The 15,360-nt window shown below is 32.3% G+C and overlaps 1 protein-coding gene across 2 annotated transcripts in view; it reads right to left on the reverse strand.

The window, feature by feature from the left end:
- Positions 1-15,360, reverse strand: part of Ncam2 (neural cell adhesion molecule 2) — a 406,325-nt gene that overhangs the window by 161,459 nt on the left and 229,506 nt on the right. For both annotated transcript variants that reach the window (XM_038345355.1, XM_038345357.1), the window contains exons 2-5: positions 12,483-12,557; positions 11,017-11,223; positions 9,997-10,140; positions 2,607-2,744 (exon numbers count right to left, since the gene is read on the reverse strand). In XM_038345355.1, coding sequence (XP_038201283.1) covers positions 2,607-2,744; positions 9,997-10,140; positions 11,017-11,223; positions 12,483-12,557 — 564 coding nt within the window. The remainder of the gene's footprint in view (positions 1-2,606; positions 2,745-9,996; positions 10,141-11,016; positions 11,224-12,482; positions 12,558-15,360) is intronic.

A 15,360-nucleotide genomic window follows, 5' to 3' on the forward strand; every position in this document is an offset into this window, starting at 1 on the left:
AACACTGGCTTCACTTTAAAGAGTATATATGTGATTTGTGTACATCTTTGTGTATATGCATACCATAATTATCTAGTTTCAAATCTTAAAGACTTTATGGAAAAGGCTGTTATCTCATTCCAAACATTTATATTGATGTTTTCTTGAATTACTTTCCAGGAAATTCAAGAGTTAAGGAAGGTATAATCATAAAAGGAATGCAAACATTATGTCTCCTCTTCAATGAATGTGCATGCACATTTATGCCAAATTCAGTTTAAGCTACTTTAATGATAGCATTCCCTTTAATGTCTCTTGTAAGTGTGTAATTGCCAAATTGAGCATAAATATTTAAATTCACACCTTATTAGACTCTGTTAGCTTGTGCTGTACTGGAAACCAAGAACTCTACACGAGGCTTCTGGAAATGACCCTTCATTGTTGTCAGGTGGAACATGACACTTTTGATTATATGCTGTTTAATTACATCCTTTCACATTCAGTTTCTTCTTCATTAGTTGAGTTCCAATTATTGATTCCAATTCCCAACCTCTCTCCTAGTAAGAGCTTTCTAACCTTCTGTAATACTTTCTCCTCAAAGGAGTCTATAATTATTCCATAGAAGGCAGGAAGATATTTAAGGACATACACAGCATCCTCTATGATCTGCCTCTGTTTTTTCAGCTATATCTAACCTAATTTCTAACCCATTTAATACTATCAGTATATTTGTAATTCCTCAAATAATGTATTATAGTCACATTTCCTTTGCTGTGTTCAGACCCATGGCCAGTTTTGATTCTTTATGATTATGCTTTGGTCTCCAAACTGTTTTTTCTCTCCAAATTTTAATAAATCACAAATTTTCATTATTAGATTTCTTCTGAATAACAAGGGGTCATTCTTTTCTAGCAATATTGGTAGCATTATAACTTAAAAACTTCTCTTTGATTAGGCATTACAACTACTTGGGGATTTTTACATCTTAAAAACAATAGTGTGGGTTAATTAATACATTTGGTTAAAAGTGATTGTGAGATAAAAATCTAAGTGTCTTAGCAAATACAATGTGACCTTAGATATTCTACAGGTCCAAATACAATGTAGAATAAAACAATATGTATATAGCTATTCGATCAATTTATAAATTCAACCCCCCTAATTTTGAAAGCAAAACAAAACTTATGAAAATTGTTTTTCTTTAAATATTTTAATAAGGGAAAAACTTTATAATAAATAATTACTATCTTGGAAAAAGGGGTAAACTCTCTAGAAAACCCCAAGAAAATAATTTTCAGTTGTAACGTAGTCAAAATTAATTGTAAGATGAAGAAATAAATATTTAATATTGCATTTTCTCAGAAATATATTTTATTTTTTAAATATTACATCTCTATACCTCTATATACACTATGAGTTTCTTTTCATTTTTTCAATATTATTCACATGTTGATGAAATATATATTTGTGTCATGATGAGTCTAATAAAATAAGAACAAGATAAATGCCAGAATAATAAGGGAAAACTTTGTAACAAGTAATTGAGAAAGACTAATGTATTAACTAGAAAATAGTAAAACAACAAGAGACAAAAATGTAATTTAAGAAAGAGAAGATAATGTGTGAAAAAGCCACATTTATTTATTTATTTATTTATTTATTTATTTTACAGTTTTGAAGTCTCAAACTCTCCATTAAAAAAAAAAAATCTATGAGCGGTCAGAGAATTGTAACATATACATGGCCAGGGAAATCTTACTGAGAAGCTCGAGGTTCAGAAGACAGCAATGAATAGAAGAGTCAATAAGATTGGAATAGAATGAATTTCCGGACTAAATCAAAGAACATGCAAGAAAAAAATCACAGTTATCTGGTTCCATTGGTCAATGTGTTTTCTTGACAGAATCTGACAAAACCACCTCAAGCAGAAGCAATCAATACTGGGGTTGGTGAACACTTATTTTACAGAAATGAAGTTCTAGTTATTTTAAAGTATGAGAGCTTGTGACCAAAAAGGAAAAACACGGTGTATTATTATTGTTCACCCAAAGATGATGAGAAATTTTAGCAGAGTCTTTACAGTAAAGGGATATGCAACTGGCTTTAGGGTGATCAATCAGACACAGACAAAACAATATCATCTGTATGACTGTTCTCGTGGCTGGAAATACTTTCCTATATTTACCTTCTGGTAGACTTAATAAATAAGAATAAGAAGACAAAACTTCAGATTTTACTTTTAGTGTGGAATTCATGTGAGGAATTTAAAGATTTAAGTTGATATTGTTAACTAAAAAGTAACAATATTAAAAATAAGAAAATGTTAAGTGATACATATGTCATAAAATCTTAAATATCAATCTAATAAGATATATTTTTATGTTCCAGTTTGTATCTTTATAGATACATATCCAATAAAAATCAAGTTACATACTAAAAAGTAAGGGCATCTGAGACTAGATGTTTAATTGAAATGCAATATAAGAACTGTCATTAGTAAAATTGGTGGATTTTAAGGCATAGATTGCATCTACTAGGGATATATTCATTGTTGGATTTACAGTTTACCTTCTAACAAACATTGCTGAAATACAGAACACAAAGTGCACAAAGAGTTTCTAGCTTACCATTGACAATAACAATGATATCCCGGAAGTCAATCTCTCCCCTTGCCTCCACTCTTCCTTCACATCTGTATATACCTTCATCACTTTTATTGATGTTGAGAATCTGCAAGTTATTGTTTGCAAGCACAGCAAACCGATCTGAAAAACCAGCAAAGGAGAAGAAATGCCATCAGTGATTTGGATCTGAGGCCAGAGCACTCCGAGTTTCTAAGAGTTAAAGCACAGCACTTTCCTGACACCATCCAACTTTTCATCAACCAGAAATTCAAATTTGAAAGTAAAATGTAATTTCACAACTTCAAGTTTTCCACTCTAGCTCTGCCTTGCTATATCCTCCCTAAAATACATTCAAGACTTTATATCCACATAAAATGGTTAGGCTATTATTTTATCCTTGGTGCTCTGAATGCAGAAATGATGCACAAAAAGAACAATGCAAGGAGTTTAGATATTGCTGACCTGACAACTTTTAAGTACAAACAGCCACTTGGCTGTGGAAAGTAGTTAGAAAATTTATTGAACATCTTTCCTCAAGAATAATTAAACTGCCAATTCTTCTGTAACCTGAAAAGGCAGCCAAATGACATACTAATGTGCAAACCACGTACAGGATATAAGAATGGTTATGACTTGAATTTATTTAAGTACTTTTTTTGCAAATTACAAATTAATCTTCTTTATGGATAATTAGACACAAGCATTAATTTTTATTTCGAGGTTAAATTTGTCTTTCTTACGCACATGTGTAGGCTGAAAAGGCATATGTTATTTGACATATTGACTGCTAAAAATAATATTTGTTTTTCTAATTTTTTGCTTTGTGTGTATGAAAGTTTTACCTGCATGCATGTATGTGTACCAGCTGTATGTCTGTTGGATCCTCTGAAACTGGGGTTACAGATGGTTGTGAGACACTATGTGGGTGTTATGAATTGAACCTCAGTCTTATGTCTTATGCAATCACTGAGACTAATTCCAGGACCAAAAGTGCTATGAATATATATATACATACACACACACATATATATATATATGTCTGTGTGTGTGTGTGTATAGTTATATGAGATGCCTAGATGTGATTTATGTTTATCATCATTATCAAAGAATTTTTTGTAATATTAAGGCTTTTCTTATTATGTAAATGATGTTCTTATGTCCAGTTCTACTATGTTAAAGATTTTAAATAAAATGTTACTATTTGTGTTTTAGAACTTTATCTTGCACAGTAATTATCTTTTGTTTCATTCATTAATGAATCCATATAGAATATTTAATAGCTTGGTTAATAAAGTAGATACAATCTTTATCAACTTTGAATATATGCATCAAATAGAATTTTCACTAACATAGAGAATAAAGTCCCTACATTTATTGTTTAGAGGCTACTTTTTTGTCTGGACAAAGTTTATTGATTTTTCTCTATTTTGTTTTAATAAAAATGTAAAGAAATCATAAAAGACATTTATGAAAAGTAAAGGAAAAAGAAAAGAAAGTTGTCACCTGGGGGTCCTGAAGTAAATCCATGCTAAAAAGATGTTTGATGGTAGGCAAAGAAAAAGAAAAACTATTATTTACACCTATTTAAATGCAGGTGTTTTATAATTTGCCATCATTTTTTAATGTTGGAGAGGTTTTTAGAGGAGAAATAATTGAAGAATTATCACTCAGGCAATAAGTTATTAAAACAGGCAAACAGGTGGTCATTTATTACATAATAGGTACTTGCTTGAGATGGAAATGGGTAGATTAAGAGGCTGTCTCAGAAAGAGCACACAGTATGAGGACAAAGACATGTTGTTCTCAGGTATGCCTATATATATAATGAATATATAAATTTTCCATTATGCTTAATTCTTTTTTTTCCTCATTTTTTATTTTTTTTATATTTAAAAATTTCCATCTCCTTCCCTCCTCCTCCCCCCTCCCTCCCCTCCTCCTCCCCCTTCCCTCCCCTCCTTCTCCCCTTTCCCTCCCCTCCCCTCCACCCATACCTCCCCTCCCTCCCTCTCAAGGCCAAGGAGCCATCAGGGTTCCCCACTCTATGCTAAGACCAAGGTCCTCCCAACTCCCCCCAGGTCCAGGAAGGTGATCGACCAAGCTGAGAAGGCTCCCACAGAGCCCGTCCATGAAGAACAATCAGAGCCCAGAGCCATTGTCCTATGCTTCTCAGTCAGCCCCCGCTGTTGGCCACACTCAGAGCTTAATTCTTTTGTATTAATCTAAGATAGGCAAAACAGACACACAGAGGCTTCCCCTGTTTGGTTTAAATGGAAACATGAAATTTCTTCACCAAAATAAACTAGGCTGGGAAAAAGTTCCTATGAAGTACAAGTCCCCAAACTACCAGAATGACTCAGAACTTCAGAAGACTTATGAGGATACAAAGTCAATGTAAATATATTCTATCACATTTTTTGGTAGAAGAATAGAACAGCTATAATTATTTTTAATATGTGAACAATGGCAATGCTAGCTAATGTACCATCATGGATTCAGGAAATCTCACAGGTTTCCACTCCCTAGATTAAAAGCTACAGGCAATTAACAACTGCTAAGAGAGGGAGAATTAGCTTTCCCCTGAAATGAGTCCCCTATTTGGTTATCCATTATGAAGCTGTCATTCCTGAATATATATGTATATATCTGCAACACTCAACAGACTCAGCATGTTCTTTTTGTATATTAATTTACAAATATTTATATAACATGTAACAGTAAGAGTAGTACATAATTAAAAAGAGCATGGATTTGGAGCAAGTGATAAAGGGTATGTAAAGAGTTGGAGGGAGGAGAGAGGAAAGAAAATGATGTAATTATATTTTAACCAAAACATGTTTTAAAATAAATAATTGTGTTTAAGACCATTCAAGGAGAGAAGAATGCTCCCAATCACATCAGGTTGATTACACTGTCTTTTCCAACTTCAGAAAACATGTAACATCCTATAAATGTCAAATTCTTAAATTATGATACTTCACTAGGTCTAAGAGAAAATGTAAAAAGGAAATTTGTTTTAATTGACATGGTGAAGGTGATGTTTCAACTGAAAATAAAAAGATAGTCTTAGACATATATCTTGGAGAGTAATTGACCATTATTTTGTTGTTTTCTGATTAGAAAAATGTTCTTTTCAAATTACCTCTTAATTATTTACTTTCTGTAATGGATTAGAAACCACTCAAACTCTAAATGAATAATTTTATAAATGCATGATATTTTATGTATTTGTTTATACAACTGCCTATAGTAAAATCAATTTCTGTGGAAATGGCATGTAAAATTCCAATGAGTAGCATAAAACTTATAGTTGTTGGTAAGCTATGAAAATTAAGAACATCACTAGCATGAATATCCTAAAAAGGGTTGTTTTAAGAAGTCATAGATAATTATGAGTTTGAAAATGTTTGAAATACTTTTTATTATTTGCAAATAATTTCAATTTTAATAATAAAAATTAGAAATAAATAGATAACAATCCATAAAAATATACATCACTTTCAATTTTAAATTTTCAACTCTCAGCTTTTCATCTTTTTTATTTACTGTAAATAGAAGCCATACTTTGTCTGTTCTACTATGACATGTTTCAGGAGATACAGATTAGTTGTTGAAAGCTTTCTTCTAGATTCCACTCTATTTGCTCTCTTCAGAGCACAACACAGAAATGTGGTAAGCACACTAAATACAGAATGTATGCACTTCTCTTTAATGTCTTCCCATGGAACTCAGGGAAGACTCACAAGTCACAAGACCCATTGTTTCAAGCACATACTGAATCATCCTTTGTATCTATCTCTGCTTCCTGGTGTTTATTCAACCAACAGAAATCTATGTGATATCACACCATTATTATTCATTATCTAGTGGAAAGTCTTCTCACTCAGCAATTATTCCCTAGGAACCTGAACAACTGCCAGTGTTTGCAATTTTGCCTTGAAACAAATCTACCTCATTCAACTTGTTTTCACACCCATTTTAGATTATGTCAGTGCCTTTATAAAAACACTTCAGTGGTGATTCTTTAAAAATCCCTATGGTCTTTATGGAAATGTCAAAAGGATACTGACTTTGAATCAGTCTTTCTTTTCCATGTTCCTTAGTTGTAGGGAAACAATTCCTGGTCATTTGCATAAGCATTCAGTTTGTATGAATATGAAAGTTTCAGTTAGACTGAACTGTTTTTTAGGTTCCTGCTTCATAGGTACTTACAAAAGTTCCTGAGAATGTCATTGTGCTTTTTATTACCAGGACTTCCATGTGAGGTTTTCTGCCACAGAAAGTCCTCACATGAGGAGACTAATACCTATGCTTGTGCAAAGTGAAAGTTTTCTATTGACAGACATGTTTGAGACCCACCTAATCATGAACTCTCTTGAGCCTCCTGTCTTTTTAAAATGGGAACATTGAAACTTACCTTTCATAGATTTGGAGTACCTTCCTTGCTTTCACTGACTATTTATTTACATATTCCTCTAGACTATCAATAGTTTAGAGGCAATGAAAGTGTCTTCTACCAATGAATCAACATTCAATCTTTTATACTATCAGATAATTACAAAAATTCTTATTGAATAAGGTATTTTTCTATAATTATGATACAAAAGAGCACTTTATTAAATGCTAACTAAAATATTTACAAAGCTGATGAGACAGCTTTCAAATGAAACCATGTTTAGTAGTGTCTGTGTATTCCTGTGTGAGTAATGATTACAACTGAGGAAATTATACTTCTTAGGCGCTTCCTGCATGCCTGTGCTCTTTAGCAAATGGGTCTCTTTAGGGAAACAAGGGAAACGCCTACTTAAATTATTCTCTTGTAATGTCATGTTGAATACCTGACAGCCACTATCAGAAGCACATGAGACAAACTCTCTGAGGCCCTCAATATCTTGCCTTGACTGCCAATGCAGTAACCAATGACATGTTAGCAAAGAATGCTCCCAGATCATCTAGTTAATTTAATATTTTTACACAGCTTTTCAGTTATAAATCCAATTTTGTTAGACTAGCTGTAAAATACAACACATTAGATGCATTACAAAAATATTCCTATACATCCACCAAGATAGGCAAATTGTTTGAGTATTAAATGTTTAGAATCTGCTTTTAACCTTCCTGTTATAAAAGTCTGAACTACACAATTATCATTAATTATTTTATTTTCATTGCATGTTATACAAATTAGGAATATGAAATTTTAAATGTACTGATATCTGGTTTGTAAATACTTTTTCTAGGCATAAGCTGAATACATATAATTTTGGTAAGACTCATCCTCATCACTAAAAAAGGATAAAACATAAAGCATTAATAAAAATATCATGACCAAGAACCACACATTTAGCACCATCATCCATTTATATAGCAAACATTTATGAATACCTGATAGGTTATTTACAAGTTACAGGAACTGTTGAAATGGACACACTGAATCCAGTGGAGATTCCAGATTTTCATGTTCCATTGCAGGATGCTTGGCCGCGTGTCCGCTATGCTACTGCAGGCTCCATTCCCATTCTCACTGCATTTCTTAAACTATCTTTGTTTTAAGGCTTTGTTCCAAGTCACATCTTAAATGCATTAACCATTTTTAAATCTGCTTGTGATTAATGTTTATTATAACATGCATGCAAATGCAAGCTCCAATGTTTGATAATCTATAAATGTGTAAATATTGTCATTCAATTATTATAATAAAAAACCTCTGTCCTTTCAGATTGAGGGGAACAATGCTGAGAAAATTTTGTATCAATTTCTCATATAATTTGTATAAAGCTTGTAGGAATTTTACATAACAAAATAAAAAGAAATTAAATGTTATATTTTATTAAATTAGAATATAAAGATGAGGTTATCATTAACTGACAACTACTGAATATGTAATGCATGAAATAATATCTTAAAAATATCAACTATTAAACATAATTATGACACACTCTCTAGTCACACTTAAAAATAGATATTCTACTTTCTTTTATGCTGTGGAAATTTCATCTCTTCAAACACATAATGGAATCATCTAACATGAAAAATACTTTAAAAGATTCAATTATTTGTACTTCTGTGTAATGCAGGTGCAATGAAATATATAGCAAATTGAAAATCTCCCTATTCACAATAGTAAAGTAGCATAATATAAGCAAATTATGCATTCAATTACAAATGTCATATTCTGGAATTTTACCTAAATCTGAATCAAAATCATGATGACAATTGAAACAAATATTCTCTTCTGTCAATTATCCATACTTATCTTTCTATAATACTTAGAATATGTCACTTTTTTGAGAGAACATTCATAGAACACAAGGTTGTTCCATAGTGATATTATATCCTGCTTGTATATAGTGTTCTTATGGTATTAGAATTATAATAAATAGATTCTGGGTGTTTTACTGTGCACTACTTTATTTATTTGTTTGTTTTGTTTTTTACCAGTGTAGTAGTATCTGGTAGAAATGGAAGTCAAGCACACATTTTTTTTTAAAAATAGTACTTATAGTAACTTTTTTGTCTTTCTGTAATAAATCACTTGATAATTCTGCTGCCAAATCTGCCATAGACTACATATAACTATTGAGCATAGCTATTTTCTGATTTTGATTTTCTATTTTTGGTTTGTTTGATTGATTGTTTTTGTTGTTGTTTGTTTTGTTTTTTTGTTTTGCTTGCTTGCTTGCTTGCTTGCTTGCTTGTTGAGTTTCTGTTTTGTTTTATTTTGTGTTTTACCTGTAGCCAGGTATTCCAGGTTGGTTTTGGAAGTCTTATGAAGCTGGGACAACCTTCATCTCCTTACTCTTCTATATCTATTCAACAAGTGTTGGGATTACAGGCAGTCATCATCATGACTGGTCACATGTCTTTCTTTCACTTTCTTGTTAAAAGAAACAAGGAGCCAGGTGGTAGTGGCACACGCCTTTAATCCCAGCATTTAGGAGGCAGAGACAGACAGATTTTTGTGAGTTCGAGGATAGCCTAGTCTACAAGAGCTAGTTCCAGGACAGGTTCCAAAGCTACAGTGAAGCCCTGTCTAAAAACAACAACAAAAAAAAGGGGTGGGGGTACAGTATTTGGCTCAAAGATGAGAATACAGTAAACCTCAAGCTAGGTCTTAAATCTCAGAATAATTGTTTAAAATTCAGAAAAAATTATAGCATTCTTTTTGTTGTCTATTTAGTTTGTCAAAATCAGATTCTTGCTATATGGCCCAGGTTGAACTTGGAATCAAATCTCCCCCATATCAGCCTTTTAAGTGCCAAAATGCTGGCACACAATATCATTCCTGACTCTTTGCGTCTTTGCTTCCTTTACTGAAATACAGAACTTTCATATTTGAAAAACTTGATGTGTTTTAAGAACATATAACTTAAGGAGTTACCAAAATACTAACTGTCGGGAATGGTGGTGACTTCCTCATTGTGATACAACCAGCTGACAGCAGGTGCAGGTGAGCTGCTAACTCTGCAGACCACTTCTGCGTCCTCCCCTTGCTTGAACTCTTGAGGGGATACCACTTCTCTGAAGGTGAGTTTCTCTGTATCAAGAAAATAAATCCACTTGTTAAATATGTATCACTTACTTAACATATTGTCATCTATGATTATTAATTAATATAATAAGAATTTAGATATTTAAAAACTTTATAAACAGTGATCTTGTGTCTGCCATACCTTGCCAGTGTGCTCCAAGAACACAGCTTTGCTTTATTCTCTTAAGCATTCTTGACTACGGAGTTTGTTGTTCTGAAAATTAACTGTCCACTTCAATTCCTTGAATTCTCTACCTATCTCTAATTTCTCATCCAGGAAATTCCATTACATTTGTATATGAAATCATCTATATATTTATATTATTTATAGTTCAAATCTTAGGAGAACACTGATTAGATTCTATAGGAAGAGTCTTGGCTTAATGAATGAGCACAGATATTTATGTTCAACCAAGACTTTTCCACAAAAAAAAAAAAAACATGAATTGCTGTGGCAGCAAATTTTTCATTTTTCATTTAATATTTAAATCATCAAGAATTTTGTGCATCATTCAAAAAATGAAAGATGCCTATATCTTACTGACTTATATTTTTGTATTTTAGACCAGACAAAATAGAATAATAACATTTTAATATATTTTTCAGAAAATTTTAATGTGTCAGGGGTAGAAAATGCCAGAGGTGAAGACATTTCATGAAAAGCCTTGTTTTTTTTATATATTATATTTTTATAATAGTTAAATCAAAATTATAAAAAGCAAAACTTTTTATTTCTATTTAAAAATGTATGGACTTCAATCCCCCTCAAATTTATTATTTATTTTTATTTATTTATTATTTATTTCCAGTTTTTATTTTTAAGCATATCTGATTGTGTTTGAATCCTCTGTAATGAAACTAAAACACAAATGTACAACTTACGGTAAATTTCCAGAACTACCGTGGCTTCTTGTGTCTGTCCTTTGTCATCTGTCGCTTGGCAGCGATAAATCCCTGCATCTTCTATGTTTGCATTATAAATGGTTAGCCGTGACCTGACACCTTCCTTCTGGACCATCACCCTCTGCGTGGAAATGATCTTCTCTCCTTGAGGATTATACCAATCTATACTCTCAGGCTCACCAATGGCTACAAAGAGAAAAGCAAATGTTTGAAAATCGATTTGGAGTGTTTGTTTTCACAGTGACATTTACTATTACGTAACAATTTCAGCAATTTAGAAAAGAATGTCAATAGAAGACTGGAAATCCAAAAATTGTACAAAACTGAAAGCAAACACAAATGTTAAGACAAATGTTCATCTTTGTTTAATCAACATTAAGGACTCCGTCTGTTACGTAGAGGCAAGCTTCAAACATTTCATCTGAAATATATTACTAAAATTTAAGCTGTGAGAATTGAAGCCTCACAGTTATAATATATGGGATATTTTTGCAAAAAATATTAAAACTGCTTTAGGCAGATACAAGCCAAATTGAGACATATTTTTTAAAAGAAACAAATGCTAACATGATTTCATATGCTCAGTTCTCATTGCTAAAGTCAAGAGACAGCAGAAGCGTTGGCCCAAATAAGGAATTGCTTAGAAATATGTAATTATTTTGTAAAACAAAATTTGACATTTGTAATTACAAAATTTTGAGACAATTTTACACCATGTTCTACTGATGAAAATAAGGCCAATTGCTTTATTATGAAAATATATTATTTATTATAAAAATAATAAATCCCAATGTCTCTTCTCAACTGTAATGTGTTATTATGTCATCTTCAATTGAAATTATTAACCATTTAATCATATTATAATTACAATATATAGAAATAGCCCTTATCGTGTTTAGAAAAATGCAATGAGGTTCATATAATATTCTGCAGAAATGTCATGTAATACATTGATTGTCAGAAAATTTTTCAAAAATCTTTCTTAAATAACTATTCTTCATTAGAATTTATGTTTCAAATATATATATATATAATATATATATTTATGTATGAATATATATATTATTTTGTCATTTACCTTTTTCAGGTGTTAGAATTATGCAGGGTTGTACCTAATTTATTTATTATGTAAGTATTCAACTTTAGTCTTAAATAATTTTAAGACTTTAATAATTTAGTCTTAATATGGGTATTTAGAAGGAAATAATATTTAAATACAGGAAGTTTCTTATGTACAGATTTTATTTTATAATGTAATTTAATAAACAAATTAGCTACTTTAATAAATAAATAAAAATAAATTTTATAATATTATCATATAATTGGTCACAGCATTATCATAGAATAAATGTTCAGATTTTTTTTAACATCAGCACCAACTATTTAAATTTTCCAATGTACTCCAAAAGAACTAAAAGCACAGGGTAAAATATCTGAATACATACCTGTACATGTGAAGAATTTAGATTCACCCACACTAAGCTCTACTTTGCTAAGTGAAATTGTCACTTGAAGAAGAGCTGAAAAAAATATTTGAGTGACAGTTAATTGAGGAGTTGGGTGCAAATTCTAATTACTGATGTACAAATCACAAATGGCACACATAAATCAATTTTCCAAATAATTTTTTAAATTATTCACTCTTGAAAAGATGTAAGATATATATATATATATCCTAGCAATCTTATGTGTTACAACAACATGCATTTCATATCAATCTAAAAGTAGTATTTCTCTCTTTCTCTTTTTTCTCTCTCTCTCAATCTCTCTCTCTCTCTCTCTCTCTCTCTCTCTCTCTATATATATATATATATATATATATATATATATATATATATAAACATTCTGTTAGGCATATAAGTTCTGTTAGGCAAAAAATGATCAACTTCATCCTTTCCTTTCCCTTAAGAATGGTAAGGGTTGTTATCTGTTTAACCATACTTTATAACATGTAAAGGAACGTTCTTTCCAACAATCAGACTTTTGGTAAAATCATATATCATCATTATAACAAAATATGTAAATAATCTTTCCTTGACTAATAAAATCTTTACTAAAGGAGGCAAACATAGATGATGGAAACTTTGCTAGGAATGGTAAATGAACAGAAACATCAACAAATAAGTCTAGTATAGGAACAGGGACTAATGTACAGACATTATTGAATTATCTTAAATACTTGTCAAGTTTGAAGTTAAAATAGGGGAAATTCTAGAATTTGAAAGGATAAATAACATGTTGCTCTGATAGGTCTTGACAGACCTGTTTCTAATGATGGGAAAGACTACAAAGTAAATCATTACTCAAATCTCCCCCATTTAATCCTCTTTTTTCAGAAAGAGATAAGGAAGAATTCAACTATGTAACATGGGTACAGGGAGTAAATAAGGAAAATATTGAAGTTCTTATATGAGCTGGGAATTAGTAGGTCACAGTAACCAACAGCTTTCTTCTACTGAGCACAGACTCCAGGAAATACTTGCCCATGTTAGTCTTGGGTATAATGATGCTACAGATACTGGAGTAAGATGAACTGCTGGTTCTGAAGAAAATAAAAATAATCAATGATCTAATTAATGGAGGCATGAAAAAGACTTGCCTCCTCTGAGTACAGTACATAACAATTCTGTCATCTTGAGACTCATGATTTTAATAATGAACACGTATTCTTAGGAAAAATCCAAAGAAGATGATTGCCAAAATAGAATGGCATGACGGATTAAGAGTCAAATGTTTGGAATAGATGCCCATGGAAGACACACAGTACAGCCTAAGCTTCCAATATTCTTATAGATAAGGTTCTATTCAGTATACAATCATGGGCTGATCTTAAAAGAAAAATGGTATTGTAGGATACAATGACTATTAGCTGTTATAACAAAGAGGAGAAATGAAGAAATGTTTCAAAAATGCATATTTTAGACTGAGTTGCAACATAACTGCTGTGAATTCTTTTTTTAAAAAATTAAATATGTGCTCAAAACTTTTCAACAAGCTATAACAGAGAACTTCATTTTTCCCCATTCTAAATAAATGAATGTTGTTAAGAAAGATATGTTTAATACAAAGTCATTATTAAATAATTTGTGCATGTTTTTAAATTCCACATGGCATCCATAATATAATGTGGCTTGAATGAGGAATAATCTACATAGGCTTATGTGCTGAACATTCCTCTTGAGGCTGATGATTTAAAAGGTCATGGTTCCTTTTGAAACTTAAAATCTAGGTAACAAGTCGATCTTTAGGTGGTGAGCTTGGATTTGTTTGGTTTAGCCTGAAGAGGGCCAGAAGGACAGGGAGAGAGTCAAGACTAAGATGAAGAAGCCACTTGGCATAAGGATAAGAAGCCTATCCCTAGCAGGGCTGCCTGCAAGTTTCAGAGCACACCTATATTGCTATCCCTAGCAGGGATGCCTGCAAGTGTCAGAGCACACTTATATTGGGGTCCAGGTGGTCTACACATCTTTATTCAGGAGTTGTCACCCCTGTCCCAGAGTGGCTCTTGAATGTGGAAAACTGTAAGCAAGAGATCAAGCCTAGGGGGAATGTCTTCCAGGGCAAAGCAAGTCCACAAAGATTGACAGAGTTTCAAACGATGAACTCAGATAAGGGTCTCAAACACACTGTTTGATCAAGCTCTGCGTGCAGTGCTATTTCTGGCAGCTAGAAAAACAATGAATAAAAAGAACAGGCAAAAGTATAAATAATTTATTCTTGAAGCGATCCCAGAGTGCTACATTTTTGCCTATATTCCCCCCCCCCCCCCCGTTCCGAGGGACTCTGACACACCCACAGCTGCTCAGGCTGTGGCATGTACCTTAGGAAAAAAATGTACGAGATGCAAATGTGAGAGAAAGTGGTGTTATGCAAATGACTTCAGAAGGGCCAGCCCCCACAGAGTTCAGAACTTCTGAGTTCAGACCTTTTCCAGCTGTCTAGCCCACTTTTCTTCCTGGAGTGATTCTCTTTCTCTTAATAAACTGTCTCTATTTCTATCACTCTATGCTACTGCCCCAATTCTTTGTTCTGGGAAACAAGAACCTAGATAAATCAGCAGGTGCTCTCTGATTCATGCAGGTTACAATTGGTGATCTGCCAGTCAGGAAGTACAATTGGTTTATGCCTATAATCTCTGAACTTTAACACAATGGACGATTAAATGATTTCAGACTTCTCTTTCTCTCCCACAAAAGACCCTACCCTGACAGCAGAAAGCTCTTTCTTGTTTCCTTCGCCTCTCCCTTTCATAGTCCACGGCCCACTTTGAAATGGTGGGCAAGCTATTGTGGAATTGCCTAAGGATAACATGATGGTAACAGT

This window comes from Arvicola amphibius, chromosome 10, assembly GCF_903992535.2.
Source record: "Arvicola amphibius chromosome 10, mArvAmp1.2, whole genome shotgun sequence".
Classification (NCBI taxonomy): domain Eukaryota; kingdom Metazoa; phylum Chordata; class Mammalia; order Rodentia; family Cricetidae; genus Arvicola; species Arvicola amphibius.